Raw genomic sequence first — 13,765 nt, 5'->3', positions numbered from 1 at the left:
TGCCCAGCTTGCACTGGGCTTTTTTTAAGAGAGACTTTGGTTTTCACTTGTTTGAATTTTATTTCCTTATCCAGGCTCGTGAGGTGTCTTCCAAGTGATCTCTCTGGCATTCATTCCCACGGAGCCTGTTACTGGGGTTGCCCCGGGCTCCCCACGGCACCTGGGTAATCATCTTAATTAAATTAACCTGGTTTAACGCATGGCCTCCTGGTAATACATTCGTCTCTTGGCTTTGTGTGGAGCTGCTCGAGCAGCCCCAGGCCTCGCTGCTCCCCCAGAGTAGGGACACCTCCGGAGGGACTTGCAGGGTGACCTGGGCTCCAGCCACCACCATCCTACTGAGGTGAGTATCCTTCAGGCCACAAATCCTCATTGCAAAGGCCATTTTCCAAGCTCCCAGGGGTGGTGTCAAGGGTGTTTCCTCGGGGAACAGCCAACTCCGAGGCAGCCTGAGCCTGCAGCGTGCGGGGAAGGTGAATCCAGCATGATATCGCTCTGGTAATGCAGTGGAATAAACCCTTCTGGGAGGGGAAAGAACCCCAGCGATGCCGAAAGGCTGGTGTGTCTCTCCATGCAGCCGCTGGCTGGGGCTGGGGCTGCTGGGGGCAGACAGAGCTGGCCCCTCGGGCACCCCAGGGCTAGGGCTCCACCGGCTGGTTTCATATCTGCTCGTGCTTTACCTTGCACATTTTCGAGTGGCAATTGAATAACCCCGGGCTGACGCTGGGAGGGGGGAGCACTCCTGCCGTGCGATGCACAGCCCCGTGCTCTGCAGCAGATCAAACAGGCTCAGAAGAGCCCTTCTCATCTTCAAAAGGGGAATTTTGCACTTGAAACCCAGCTTATCCTCTCCATTTGCTGAGTTTTCTCTGTAACCGAGCCCTGAATAATTTAAGTAACATAACATCGGCATTAGGCTTCCAAAGCTGCTGGAGTGTGTGTGAGGGTTGCTACTGCCCAAAGCAGTTACACACAATTACTCCAGGAAGTTGAATATTACATCTGCTTATTTATTTAGATTAAGGTTTCATGTTTGGTCTGGACTGGGTTTTTTCCCTGAGTTTTGCTGCAGAAGCACCTGCACTATTTGAAATTGATGTGTTGTGCTAATGAATAGGTCCAAATGAAAACATCCAAAACTACACAGTTCAGGCCCAAAGCACTGCTTGGGAATTCTAAGGGTTTCATGGTGAAGATGAAAACATGCCATGTGCCACAGGGACTTGTCTGAGTCATTTCTCTACAGCGCAGCCGGCTGAGCATCACTTCCATAGGTACGCAGGAGTCCCCAGAGGAGGGGGATGGCATCCTGCATATGGGCAGGAGCCCCCATCTCAGGTAGTGTGTCCATCCCACAGCAGGGAATAGCAGAGTGTAGTGCATGAGAGACCCCCAAGGGCTCTGCTGCCTCACTGCACCCCAAAAAGGATCGGGAACACACAGTGCACTGGGGTTCTCTCCAACAGCTGGTCCTTGGGGACCAGCCTGGGCAAGCCTGCCCAGCTGGTGTCACCTTCTTGGTGGCCTCACCAATGGCCATGCCTCTCAGGAGTTTGGGTTTTCTAGGAATTCTTCACTGGAGGAGAAAAATTGGTCCAGAAGTGTGAGTGGGCAGAGGATGCCTGGCAGCAAGGGCAGCACCAGAAAGGCTGCTGGAAACTGTTGGTGTGGACCCAAGGGTAAAAATTAGGGAGGCTGTGCTTGCTAGTGAACCTCTGGGTTACAGCAGCTTTGGGTGGGCATCTCTGCCCAGGATGTGCAGGTGCCTCCTTTCCGCTCCTGGGCTGCTGCTGTGCCCTGTCACTTCCCGGGTGGCAACTTTAAACATTTTTGCATTCACCTTAACTTACAGTGGCAGAAATTGTTTGTGGTCTGCTTACCTAGATGGAGAACAGAGATTACCCTGGGATCATCCTGTGGCAGCTGCAGCCTTTACACCAAGATGCCCAAGAGGAAATCCTCCTGGAGCGAGGTGGCCGTTCCTCCCTGCATGCCTCAGCCCAGCTGATACAGGAGGTCCAGCACAAACTCCACACGAAGGGAGGTTCAGAACCCTGCAGGTCCTCGTCCTGCTCATGGATCTGAATTCAGACTCGGTGTGTTCGTGTAATACAAGATGAGGTGGGTAAGTGGAAGTCATGGATTTTGCCAGGCCAACTGCTACAGCTGGGAGAAGTAAACAAGATTTGAGTGCCCTGACCCTCCTTCAGGTATGTGCATCTATATATAGGGCTGTCTAAATATACATGTCTATATATAATGTGTGTGCATATAGCTGTGTGGATATATATATGTGCTGAGAAATGGTTTGAAATTGCAGCAATGCTGTGAGATCATCTCTGCTTGCACCAGGCTGTGCCAGGTGTCAGCCAGGCAGGATACGGCCCCTTAAGTGCGCGTCTCTCCCTGTTCCCCCAACCTTCAGCTTCCTGGGAATGCGAAGGTCACTCTCCAGCGTGCCACCCGCTCTGCCTCCTTCCTGCTGAACCCGATCCCCGGGTGTGTGGCCTGGCCAAGTCCGCTGGCCAGAGCCACCCCTGGGGATGGCTGGGGAGTGGTTACCAGGTGGGATTTAGGGGAGTACACAGGTTGGCAGGAGCACTGAGGGCACAGAGGTGCAGGCTGGGCAGGGTGGGTTTGGCCCGTGTTGACTTTTGTAGACGTGAGGTTTTCCCGGTGGCTTCAGGGGCCTCGAGCAGCCCCAGGAGCTGAGAAAAGCGGAATCCGCTCAGAGCTGTGCGGTGTGATGGATGGGCTGTCGCCGCGGGGTCCCCTCCTGCACCGAGGTGCTGTGTGGCAGAGTTGCCTTTGTAATTGGGAAGAAATACGGCTGCCAGAGCTGGGGGGCACCTGGCACGTGTGTGGGTCGCTGCGCCCGCAGCAGGAGGCCGGGCTGCGTACCCCCGCCTGGGAACCGCGGGGAATGTTGGGCACAGACAAGGGGCAGAGCTTCCCTGCAGGCTGTGAGATGCTGTCAGGGTCGTGGTGGGGACCCTCACCCCCAAGAGCTGCTCTCAAGGGCGGAGCATGGCTGTCCTGCCCCAGGTGGGATGGAGAGCAGCTTTGGCGGCTCGGGGGGCTGCCCTCAGCCCCACTCCCGAGCCCCCCGCCCGAGTCTGGGCTGGGCTGGGCGTGCAGCTGCCGTGTCACCCCCCGAACCCCGGGCGGGGGGCTGCAACTCGACCCTGTCCCCAGGGTCCCGCGGCCCCGTCCCGGCGAGGCGGACAAGTTAATTCCCAGATGGATGCGCCCCCGAGCCCCGCATCTGCCGCGGGTACGGGGCAGGGGGGGCTGGCGGGGCCGGGCACAGGTGCGGGGCCGCCGCCCGGTTATAAATAGCGGGGAGGGGCGGCCCGGCTCCCCCCCGTGCCCGGTTCCCCCCGCCGGGGCTCAGAGCGGAGCGGGATGCGGCGCCCGCCCTCCCTCCTCCCGCCCGCCGGCACCATGAGCCCGTCCTTCCTCCTTCTCCTCCTCCTCCTCGCCCTGCCCGCCCGCTCCCGGCGGGAGCAGGTGCCCGGCGGGGCGCAGCGGGGCCGCAACGCCCCCACGCCTTCCTCCTCCTCTTCCTCCTCCTCCCCGGCGGCGGCGGCGGGGCCGAGCCGCTTCCCGCGGAGCCGCCCGGAGCGGCGGCGGGGCCGCCTGTACTGCCGGGTGGGCATCGGCTTCCACCTCCAGCTGCACCCCGACGGCCGCGTGGACGGCGCCCACGACGCGAGTCCGCTAAGTGAGTGGGGGGCCGGGGGGCTGCCGGGGCGGGGGCAGCGGGGCTGAGCATACCCATCCTCATCCCCATCCCTGCAGTGTCCCGAGCCCCGCGGAGCTGACGGAGCCCCTCGTGCCCGCCGCCCTCGCCTGGGGTGAGCTCGGGAAGGCCTCGGGAAGGGGAATCCGGGGTGCTGGGGAGGCTGTGCTCTTTGAGCTCGGTGGGAGCTGCCTGGCTCCCTTTGGGAAGCGCTACCTGCATGTTCACCTGCCTCGAGGAAGCGAGTCTGTGGGGATGGTGTGAGGGCACGAGGTCTGCGCTCCCACCGTAGCCCCTTGTCAGGCACCTGGGGGGAGGATGCTCTCCCTTTTCTGTCCTTTCCCCGTGGAACTTTTCCATCCTTCCCTCTGCATTCCCATTCTCCCAGCACAGCAATAGGATATATTCAGTTTAAAAATAGGACTGAGGCTGACGTTCCCCTGAGAGAAAGCTGTGCTAACTCATGGCTTATCCTCCAGTCGGAGTTGCCGTGATATCCTGTCAGAGTGAACGAAACGGCAGGCGGGGATGAAAAGTCACTTAAAGAGCTCGGGGGCTTGGGCCCGAGGTGACCCTGGCAGCATGTGAGGCTCAGCTGTTGGGAGTGCTCACGGAGCAGCCACCACATCTGCCCCACACCCAAGTGTTTGGGCCCCGGTCTGTGCTGAGGCCCCACGAGGGAGCGCAGCCCCTGGGCAGGGATGCTGGGAGCCTGGGAATTCTGCTCGGGGCTTCATGGGCACTGCGGGCATGTGGCCTGGAGGGGTTTAGGGGAAGGATGGGAAAACAGGGCATCCATGCCAGGGCTGTTTCGGGAGACATGAGTTCGGAAGGGCTGGAAGAGGTTTGATGCCACAGCTGTCTTGCAGGGACCTGGATTATGTGAAGTTCCTTTCTTCTTAACCTGAGATTTTCTCCCTGGAAAGGCCACGGTGACAGCAGCTCTGCTCTTCAGAGCGGAGCCAGCCCTGGCTGGGGAAACATGCCGCTGAGAGGGGCTATGCTGGAGTTTCACGCTGAGGAGCTGTCCCTCATGGGGAAGCAGCTGCCTTTTGGCGAGCAAACCTCAGCTTTGGCCCCTGGGAAACGGGGCTTGACCCCAGGCAACCCCAATAACCAAGAGTATGTCTGCCAGCCAGCAGGGCCACCCCACAAAGGGCAGCAGGTTTTGGAGTGCCCTTGAGGGCAGGCATGTGCTGGAGAAGGTATTTACCTCGCTGCAGTGGGGCTGCACAGCCCTGTGGCTTTTGGCCTAGGGCACATGGGGCAAGGAGGGGTGGCCCACCAACCCTGAAAAGTGCCCCCTAGGTCCTTGGTGCTGGGACCTGGGTGCCTCAGGGAGCTGTGCTTCCTCCTTAAAATAAACATGGGAAGTGGTGATCCGATACCCGGCCTCGGGGATTTAACGCGGCTTCAAGTTTGCTCCTGGCATGTTAATCCCACGGCCCTTTCGGGGGCCAGGCAAGATGTTCTGTGGGGTCCTTCTTCCAGGCCCGGGGCCACCAACCCCCTGGGGCTGCAGCCCGGCAGCAATGCTGCTTCCCCAGGGTGGGAAGGGCGTGTTGGGGATGTGCTGATCCCAGCTGGAAGGGTTTGGGAGGACGCCTGACCCTGTGCCCCGGGAACCGCACACGGCGTGGGGAGGTGACACGTGTCGGTGCTGTTACTGAGGGATGCTCGGCGGTTGCAGCCCTTCTGTCAGACGAGTTGAAGGGCACACGCCCCCTGTTGGGGGCCAGAGCCCCATCACGCTCAGAAAATTCCCGTTCCTTCCATGGCTGGGCCACGCAGCGCCTGTTCCTCAAGTCCTGCTGTGAGGGGTGGGCCTGAGGGAGCACCACCGGTACCTCTAGCCCAGGTGTAGGCTGTGTGACACCTTGACTTCCCGAGTCCAGCATGTGCGGGAGGAGGACAGGCAAGGCTGATCCTGGCAGGCTGGCATAGGCATAGGGGGGCTTTTCCCACTCCCACCCTTGTGGGACATTTCTCCAGGGGTTCTGTCATAGCCCTGCCAAGAATTGTCCCCCAAAGCGCAGCTTTTAAAAAAAACCAAACCCCAGCCACCACCCTGTATCCATCCTGGAGCGAATGGAGGTGGCTCTGCAGGGTGGAGGGATGGAGCAGGAGCTGTGTGGAGCCAGGGAGCTGAGAAGCAGGGATGTGGGAGAGGAAATGCAAACCTGTCAGACTGAGTTGTATTTATTTTTTCTTTGTCACAGCGATGTGAAAAGAACTGTGATTTATTTTGGGATTTCTGTCATCCTAGGTATTTTGGAAATATTTGCTGTGTCTCAGGGGATTGTAGGAATACGAGGAGTTTTCAGCAACAAATTTTTAGCGATGTCAAAAAAAGGAAAACTCCATGCAAGTGTAAGTAAACCCCTCGCTTATCAGTACGTGTTGTTTATTAAAGACCTTGTGACACCTCTGTGTGCCCGCGGCAGCGACGCTCCTGGGCAGGGCCCCACCGCGCTGACCCCCTCGGGCTGCCGGGATGGCTCCGCATCGGCGCCGCATGGACAGATAGGGGACAGGTGGAGCCGAGGGCCCCCTAGCCCACCTCCCTACTTACTGCATTTAACCGTGAAAAGTGCGCTTTTTTTTTTTTTTTTTTTTTTTTTTTTTGTGCAGTGGGGTATTTGCATCAGCGGTGCCTGTTCTTTGAGCACGGCTGGGTTATTTTTAGCCGCTTCTGCAGCAGATCGCGCAGACGGCTTTAGCCAAATGTCTCCCGGGGAGCGGCGCCGGCAGCCCCACGGCTCGGGCTGGCTTTGCCCCTGGGGACAGATAACCCCAGCAAGAGCTCAGGCAGGTGAGGTCCAGCTTGTGCAGGTGTCTTACAGCTAGAGCGGGAAAATCCCATAACTTGTCTCTGCAGGCTGTTTCCTGGGGTTTCCTGCAGATCTCATTGTCCTTTTCCCAAGCTTTTTGCATTGCATGAGTCCATAAGCTGATCTTACTGCTTGTTGCAACCTCAGGATGTTGCTTCCCAGTTTCTTGTTGTCAGTTCCAGAGATGGCTTAAACAAATGAAATTAATTCCTCTGCTTACGTGAAAGTCACTGCCTTTTAAAGGTGTGTGTACATTCACCACCCCAAGCAGGGTGCTTTTAAGGCAGCATGTTGACCCCCAGGGTGGTTCCCAGGGAGTCTGGTCAAGGCTGACACATGGGGAGAAGGAAAAGCCAGTTGCCCACCCCATGGCTCTGAGTCAAACCTCCTGATCATGAAGTGGATGTCACCGATGTGCTTGTGCTGCCTGAGCCCACAGATCACTCCCAGGGAGATTTATGAACTCCTCTGTCTCCCTTGAGTATTATTGGAGTGTTGCTCCTGAAACCTAATGATGCTTAAAGGGTTGAGCACATGGTTGCTTATTTTAGGAAATAAAACAGGAGCAAGAACAGTGTCTAGGGGAAAAGGGGTGGAGGAAAACCTGAGGTGAGGCAATGGGGCAGGAAAGGGGGATAGAGGAGGAGGAGAGGTGAAGGATGGAAAGGAGAGAGAAGCAGGTGGAGTGGGACCCCTGGACCCTCCAGAGCCTTCCCTCTGGGCTTACAATGGGCCCCTTATCCAAGCTGAAGCCTTGATTTATGCCCTGGCGCAGGCAGAAATTAAATCAAACCTCGTTGGTGCGTGGTCAATTGTGGACACACAAAGGGCAGGACCGGAGAGAGACATCAGTCAGGCGGGTCAGGGTGGGGGTGAGGACACACGATGCCCTGCTCGATGAAAGCTGTGAATTTGTAGAAACTTGACCCAAATGTCTAAAGTGGCTGGACTAAACAACGCCTATAATGCAAACCCGGCATCTGTTGTTCTTTCCTGTCCTGGCAGGATGAAGTTATTTCATGGCCTAATGAGTTCTGAGCAGTACAAAGCGCATCCTGCGCCCGTCACTCAGGGCAGCGCTTTGATATGGGAGTCAGGCCGGGGGCTTTACACTGAACCACAGACAAAAGTCATTCCTGCAGGAATTTGGGCTTCTTGGAAACCCGCTCTTGGGCCCAGCTCCATCCCAGCCTGGTGCTTTACAGATGCCCTCCTCCTTTTTCTTTTTTTTTTTTTTTCATGGCAACTTAATTAAATTACCAAGCAGTTCATTTTTAGTGGCATCAGCTTCAGAAAATGACAGTAATCCTGGCAATTATCAGTTTTGTGCACAGATGGCTTTTTCCTCGTTGATAAATCCTTGCTCCCGTTTGTCCATTTTTAGCACGGAGGGGGTGGGAGGGGTTTTGTGCCCGTCTCGGCAGGGGCCAGCACGGACCCCAGGGGACAGATTTGCCCAGGTAATTCTCCCTTCCCAGGAATCGTCACAATGCTGTGATCCTCGCTGGGGCAAATCTCTGCTCAGTGGGATTTTGAAATTTAATTGACTTCAAGATTGCTCTTTGTGATTGTCTCTGGAGGTCTGCAGAGCAAATCTGATGCCAGCCGTGTGTCGTGGCTGCACCACCCACCTTGTGCTGGGGAAAAATGGCTTTTCCTGGCTGGAACGGTGAGGGGATGAGCTGAGAGGCCAATATGTAGGGAAGCCTGACAAGGTCATGGTGGAGCAGCAGCTGATGCACTTCCCAGTCCAGAGCGAGGGCTTCCTTCTGCACATGGGGTGTCCTGTCTGAGCACTGGGGCTTCAGGGAGAACCTGAGGTCAGCAAAGCCTTGCTGGGGAAGGTCAATGTTTGTGCATGGGGGGTGCAGAGTGAAGGGTGTATGAAAGACAGGGAGAGTGAAAATGAGTCATGAGGTGACATCTCTCGGAAGCAATGAGCTTAAGACTTAATTCCAAGTGCTAGGAGGCTAAATGTTCACGGCAGGCTGACGGCTGTGTCACTTGTGCTCTAAGGCTCAACTTCTCTGCTCAATTAGGAGTTTAAAACACCTTCTGCATGGTTACAAAGTGCTGCAAGGGGTTTGGTCTTGTACTCCATCGCTGGTTTCAGAGCCAAGGAGCTCAGCAATGCCATCCCAGTGGCTTGGAGGCGTTGCTGTGGAATTGGGCTAGGGACGCTTGTGGGGCTCCAGGTGCCATGCCCACCATCAGGTTAAAGTGTGGCAGTGGGCTCTGGAGGGTCTGGAAGCTGCAGCCAGGGGTTCCAGGGCAATGGGTGCACAGGTGGAGTGTTAGGCTCTGGTCCTGCGTTTTGGAATGCTTTTTTGGGAGGGAAGGGAAGGGTGCTGCTGGGGCAGGACAGGACGGAAGGGAAGGGCACTGCTGGGGCGGCCCAAGCCTTTTATTTCTAAGGAAGCCCCAAACTGGGTGGCAAGCAGCTACTGAATTATCTGTGTTGGGGGTTTTCCAAATGGCCTGTGTTTCCACCCACCCCTTTGGACCTGCTTTTGGGAGACAGACAAACCCAGCAAGCATCAGGGGGTGGGGGTGAGGGACAGGGAACAGCAGCCCTTGGCTAACGGTGTCCCCGCTGTCCCCACAGGCCCGGTTCACAGCAGACTGCCATTTCCGGGAGCGCTTCCAGGAGAACAGCTACAACACCTACGCCTCGGCCGTGCACCGCAGCCCGCGCTCGGGGCGCCAGTGGTACGTGGCCCTCAACAAGCGGGGCAAAGCCAAGCGGGGCTGCAGCCCCCGTGCCCGGCCCCAGCACGTCTCCACGCACTTCCTGCCCCGCTTCTGGCAGCCGCAGCCCCCTGAGCTCACCTTCACCGTCGCCCTCCCTGAGAAGAAGCCCCCGCCGCCGAAGCCAAAGCTCCCCCCATCCCCGCCTCGGAAGAACCCCGGCCCCGTCAAGTACCGGCTGAAGTTCCGCTTCGGGTAGTGCCACAGTGGGGATGCCGGCGCCGGAGAGACCGAGCAGCCTTCGGGGCTGACCCCACGGGAGACCTGCGTCCCCCTCCCCAGATGGACACGGGAGATCTCCAGGTCTTCTCTTCACCACCCGAGCATCCCCGGAGGTGTGTGTTGGGCTGACACAACTCGGGCTTTCCAAAGAGTATTCCTGTGGTGAACTGAAAACACTGCATGGACCTCGGGTTAGTGTTCTGATGCTGAAAGATGCAGAAAGGTACCTCTACGGCGAACGTATTTTTTTACCTTGTTTTCACTAGTGACTTCTTTGACAATCATTTTCATACGAGAGATGCTCAGAGCCAAGCAGTTTTGTTTGTTTTTCTTGCATCTCCTTCTTGCTGCACTTTTTCCTCCAACCTTACCTCAGACACCGGATATCCAGGTCTGCCCCTTCCCCTTCTCCTACAAACCAGCTCCTCCCTTCCACAACAAAAGAGCAAGACCAAGCTCTGCAAATTCACTCATCTTATGGTGCAAGGGGAGTGGGTATTAAAACTCCCTGTTGGCAATAATAGATACCTGTATGTATTTTTTAAGGGTTGCAGGCTTGGGGAGGGCGGCTGTTTGCAGCCCCGCTCCCGGGGTCTCTCCTGTTCTTCCCTGGACAGCCAGAGGAGCGAGTCTACTTCTGTATGTCCAAGTATGGATTTGATATCTGTGTTTAAATTACCTCTGCCCCGGTGCTGGGGCATTTCTGTTGCCTGGTAGAGCCCCTCCACACCCCTGCTCCCTGGGGACAGGGACACCTGTGGCCCTTGGGTGCCTGCTGGTTTCTTCCAACAGTTTTTGCTGCTGATTTATTTTACCATTCACAATACATTTGCAGAGGTGGGGATCCAGGGTTTTATTTTACAGTGAGCGTGGCGATGTGGCAATAAATACCGTTACAGCTGCTTGTCCCTTTGGAAGTGTTTTTCCAGGTTGCTAATGGCCTCGATGTTGAATTGTTTCTCTGTGTGATGTACTCTGTGGAGTCATTGTGCCTATGGAGTTTGTAATCAGTGTTTAGCTGAGCTGCTGTACGTACAGACAACGGTAGCATCGAACCTCACCGGTGAAGCCTTAATAGGAGCCCAGGTGGGTTCACGTGGGCAGAACCCCTCCAGACCTGACCTGCCAGTGTCCGGCAGCAACAACGAGGGTGAGCGGCAGGGCTGAGCCTCTTCTCCAAATGTGATTGTGGTACAAATGACTGTTTGCACTGGGATCCCAGTTCTTTGCCTCTCATCCTTCTGGGCAGCCCCTCCTGGACACGCACACTCCACGTACGGGGACGGATGGCCCCGCTGGAATAAAAGAGTTGTGTTTCATTTTATAATCTGGTTGTGTGATCTCTTGTCTGTCTGTGCCTTCTTTTCCTCTCCTGAAGGAGAGAAACAAGTGCTGCTGGATGAGCTGCTACATGTCTTTTCGCCAGGGATCTGGCCAGCGCAGTGTCGGCGATGGGGTGGAGCGCAGCCCACGCTCCCTGTGACATGCTCTGCAAACTGTGCTCTGGGACATCCTTCCTAGTGGCTCCTCTGGGGCAGGTGTTTGGATCTGGACCACAACAAGGCACAGGTGAGGATGTGGATCACAGCAGGGTCAGGCGAACACGGGCCTTGCACCCCGGGTCCCTTCCAGCCGGACAGCCTGACTGCGGATGTACGAAATGCTGCTGCTGCTGCTGGGCCGTTCAGCAGCTGGGCACCATCAGGTGTAATTAGTGCTCAGGTCACCTCACTAAACTAATGGAATGAAAACTTTTGCAGATGCCATCCTCAGCCCTGCCCAGGCAGGTGCCTGGAACTCCCTGGGCTGGTAAGAGAGGAGGGAACATGCTGGTCGCTTGCTGCTGCTGCCTCCCCTCAGAGGCAAAAGGTATTGTTTTCATCTTTCTTTTAATAGAAAACTCTTATGGATAACTATGACAAAAGAAAAAAAAAGCTGGTGCTTGACTGTTAAAGTAGTAACTAAAACATAGTCGTGCTGCAACAAAGAGGTCTGTGCCAGGCAGAGAGCAGCCCCAGCAGAGAGACCAGGGTCAGGTAACCCAACAGACACTCCCTGTTCCTTTTGGGCACCCTTGGGCAAGAGAACTCACTAGGTTTGCTTATCAGGAGGGGACTGAAGGCCTTAGATTATGGTAAATGTTTCTGCTAAATTTAAAACCATCCAGTGGACAACTTGAGGGGCTTTTAAGGAATAAAGGTAACTTGTTCAGGGTGCTTCTTGCATTTCAAAAGTGGTTTTGCTGGTGGTTTAATCTTGTTTACAAGTGTTGATTGCATTTAAGCCTTCCTGATGGCTGCTTTTGCTTTGTGGCACTGGCCAGCCCCTGCCCTGAGCAGGGCAGGGAGCCCCGAGCCTCCTGATCCCTGCTCCCTGGGCAAGGGGACCCTCCTGCCCTTGGGCAGGCTGGTGGGAGCATTGCTGCTACAGAAGCAATGGGAGGGGGGGTCTGCTCTGTGTTGTGACTTTGAGGGAGGCAGAACTTCTGTGATGGCCTGGGAAAAGAAAGAAGGCTCCAGCTTTGCAGCTCTGAGTGTGCCATAAACCATCCTGTCAGCCACTCCTGTTTCATCCCAGTGGATTTATCCACTTGGCTTCATCCACTAGGGCACTAATTGCTGACTCTTAAGCAGACTTTTCTACTTATTTGCATACAAGCTCTTCGTATTGTCTTTAAATCTTGCTGTACACGGAGGGAAAACCTGCTGGGAAAACGAACAGAGACGGGAGCTCTCCTGTCCCTCTTTTTGGGGAGCTGAGGGCAGTGGGCCATGCTGGGGAAGGGGCTCTGCATTTGGGGACGTGGGGAGGTCTGGCTGCTGGCAGCAAGTGGTGGGGGGGCCTGTGTGTGGGACCTGTGGCCTCTCTGGCAGTTAGAATCCTGGAGCAGGCAGAGCAGCACTGGGATGAGCTGGGTGCTGGGTGGACTCCCAGGAGCTAGGATGCAGGAGGATAACACAGGTCTATGAATTTCTCTGCCCCAGGACGCCAGCGTGGTGCTCCTGAGCTCTTTGGCACCAGGGCTAAAAATGGCACCATTACTGCCTGCAGACTGATAGCCCAAAGTCATCTTTTTTTTCTCTCCCATTCCCTTTCTGACTGTTCTCCTGCAGGCTTTGAGATCTCCAGTCTCGGCTGTGGCTTAGGCAGAGCTTGAGGGGGCCACTGGAACCTCAGCTCACAGTGTGATGGGAGCAGTGTTGGAATAACCCCGGCGTCTCCTGGGAGCCCCAGACACCCCGTTTGCTCCGCAGAGCTGGTGTTGGACCCCAGCTGGGTGCCTTCAGCCTGTGCTCCTCGAGCTGCAATTCTGGGGTGCTCCCCTGGCAGTAACCCCAAACTGAGTTTAGCAGCCGAGGGGGAGCTGTGGCTTAGGGTGAGGAGCTGCATGTTGTGAGGGCTTGGGAGGCACAGTGGGATTTTTTGGGGCTTTTTCCTGGTTTTCTGTTCTCCTTTTTGACCACTGCAGTGCTGGGGAGAAAAAGCTGGAAACAAAACCAACAGAAGGGACTTCGTGAACTGCTTTGCAGGCAACTGTCACTTTCAGAGGAAGCACAAATCCTCATGGAGCCGAGAACGGGGATGACAGGAGTCCAGCAGAGTGCAGTAAGCTGCCACTGCCCCCAAAACCCTCCTTTTGGAGGCATTTGTTGACTTTCTGTAATAAAAAAAGCCTCCCTATCTTGTTTGCAACCCTACAGCCACCCCTGCGGGTGTGTGTCACGTTCCAGACCCTCAGAGGGGTTTGTGTGTGTGCTGTGCTGGTGGATGCCTGGTTTGGGAGGAACATTCTTTTGCAGAAGGGAGAGGATTTGGGATGGAGCTGTCGACCTTGGGCAGGTGAGAAACCCCCCCTTCTCCCCCCTTCCTTTGTGCAACCCCAGATGTCCATCCCTTCTCCCCTCTTTTCTCCACCCCTTTCCTCCCCTCCTCTTCTTGCCCCCCGTTCTCCTTTTGTCTTGTGCCCCTCGCCTTTTGCCCACCCTCCCTCTCTTTATTTCTGCCTTTGGGGGCGAGTAAAAAGGGGGGGGGGAGTCTGGGGTCGATGAGGTCATCGGGGCATCCCGAGGCCTCTGGGAGAGAGAGAGTGTGCCGTGGAGCAGCAGGTCAGTGGGAATGAGAAGGGTCACATAGAGTCCTCCCAAAAAAGGGAGGCTAAACCCAAAAATGCATGAAAATTACTGGGGGTGTTCGTGTAAAAATAATTAAAAAATTACCGTAT

At 56.0% G+C, this 13,765-nt stretch overlaps 1 protein-coding gene across 1 annotated transcript; it reads left to right on the top strand.

The window, feature by feature from the left end:
- Positions 1-1,445: 1,445 nt before the first annotated feature.
- FGF5 (fibroblast growth factor 5) lies at positions 1,446-10,870 on the top strand. Its single transcript, XM_064651286.1, has 3 exons — positions 1,446-3,724; positions 6,009-6,112; positions 9,179-10,870. Exons 1-3 carry the CDS (start codon positions 3,406-3,408, stop codon positions 9,518-9,520), a joined length of 765 nt encoding a protein of 254 aa, XP_064507356.1. The 5' UTR covers positions 1,446-3,405; the 3' UTR covers positions 9,521-10,870.
- The last annotated feature ends 2,895 nt before the right edge of the window (positions 10,871-13,765 follow it).

The sequence above is a fragment of the Pseudopipra pipra genome, chromosome 4 (assembly GCF_036250125.1).
Source record: "Pseudopipra pipra isolate bDixPip1 chromosome 4, bDixPip1.hap1, whole genome shotgun sequence".
Lineage (NCBI taxonomy): Eukaryota > Metazoa > Chordata > Aves > Passeriformes > Pipridae > Pseudopipra > Pseudopipra pipra.
Note: the sequence above shows the minus strand (reverse complement) of the source record. Positions and strands in the feature narration are given on the sequence as shown.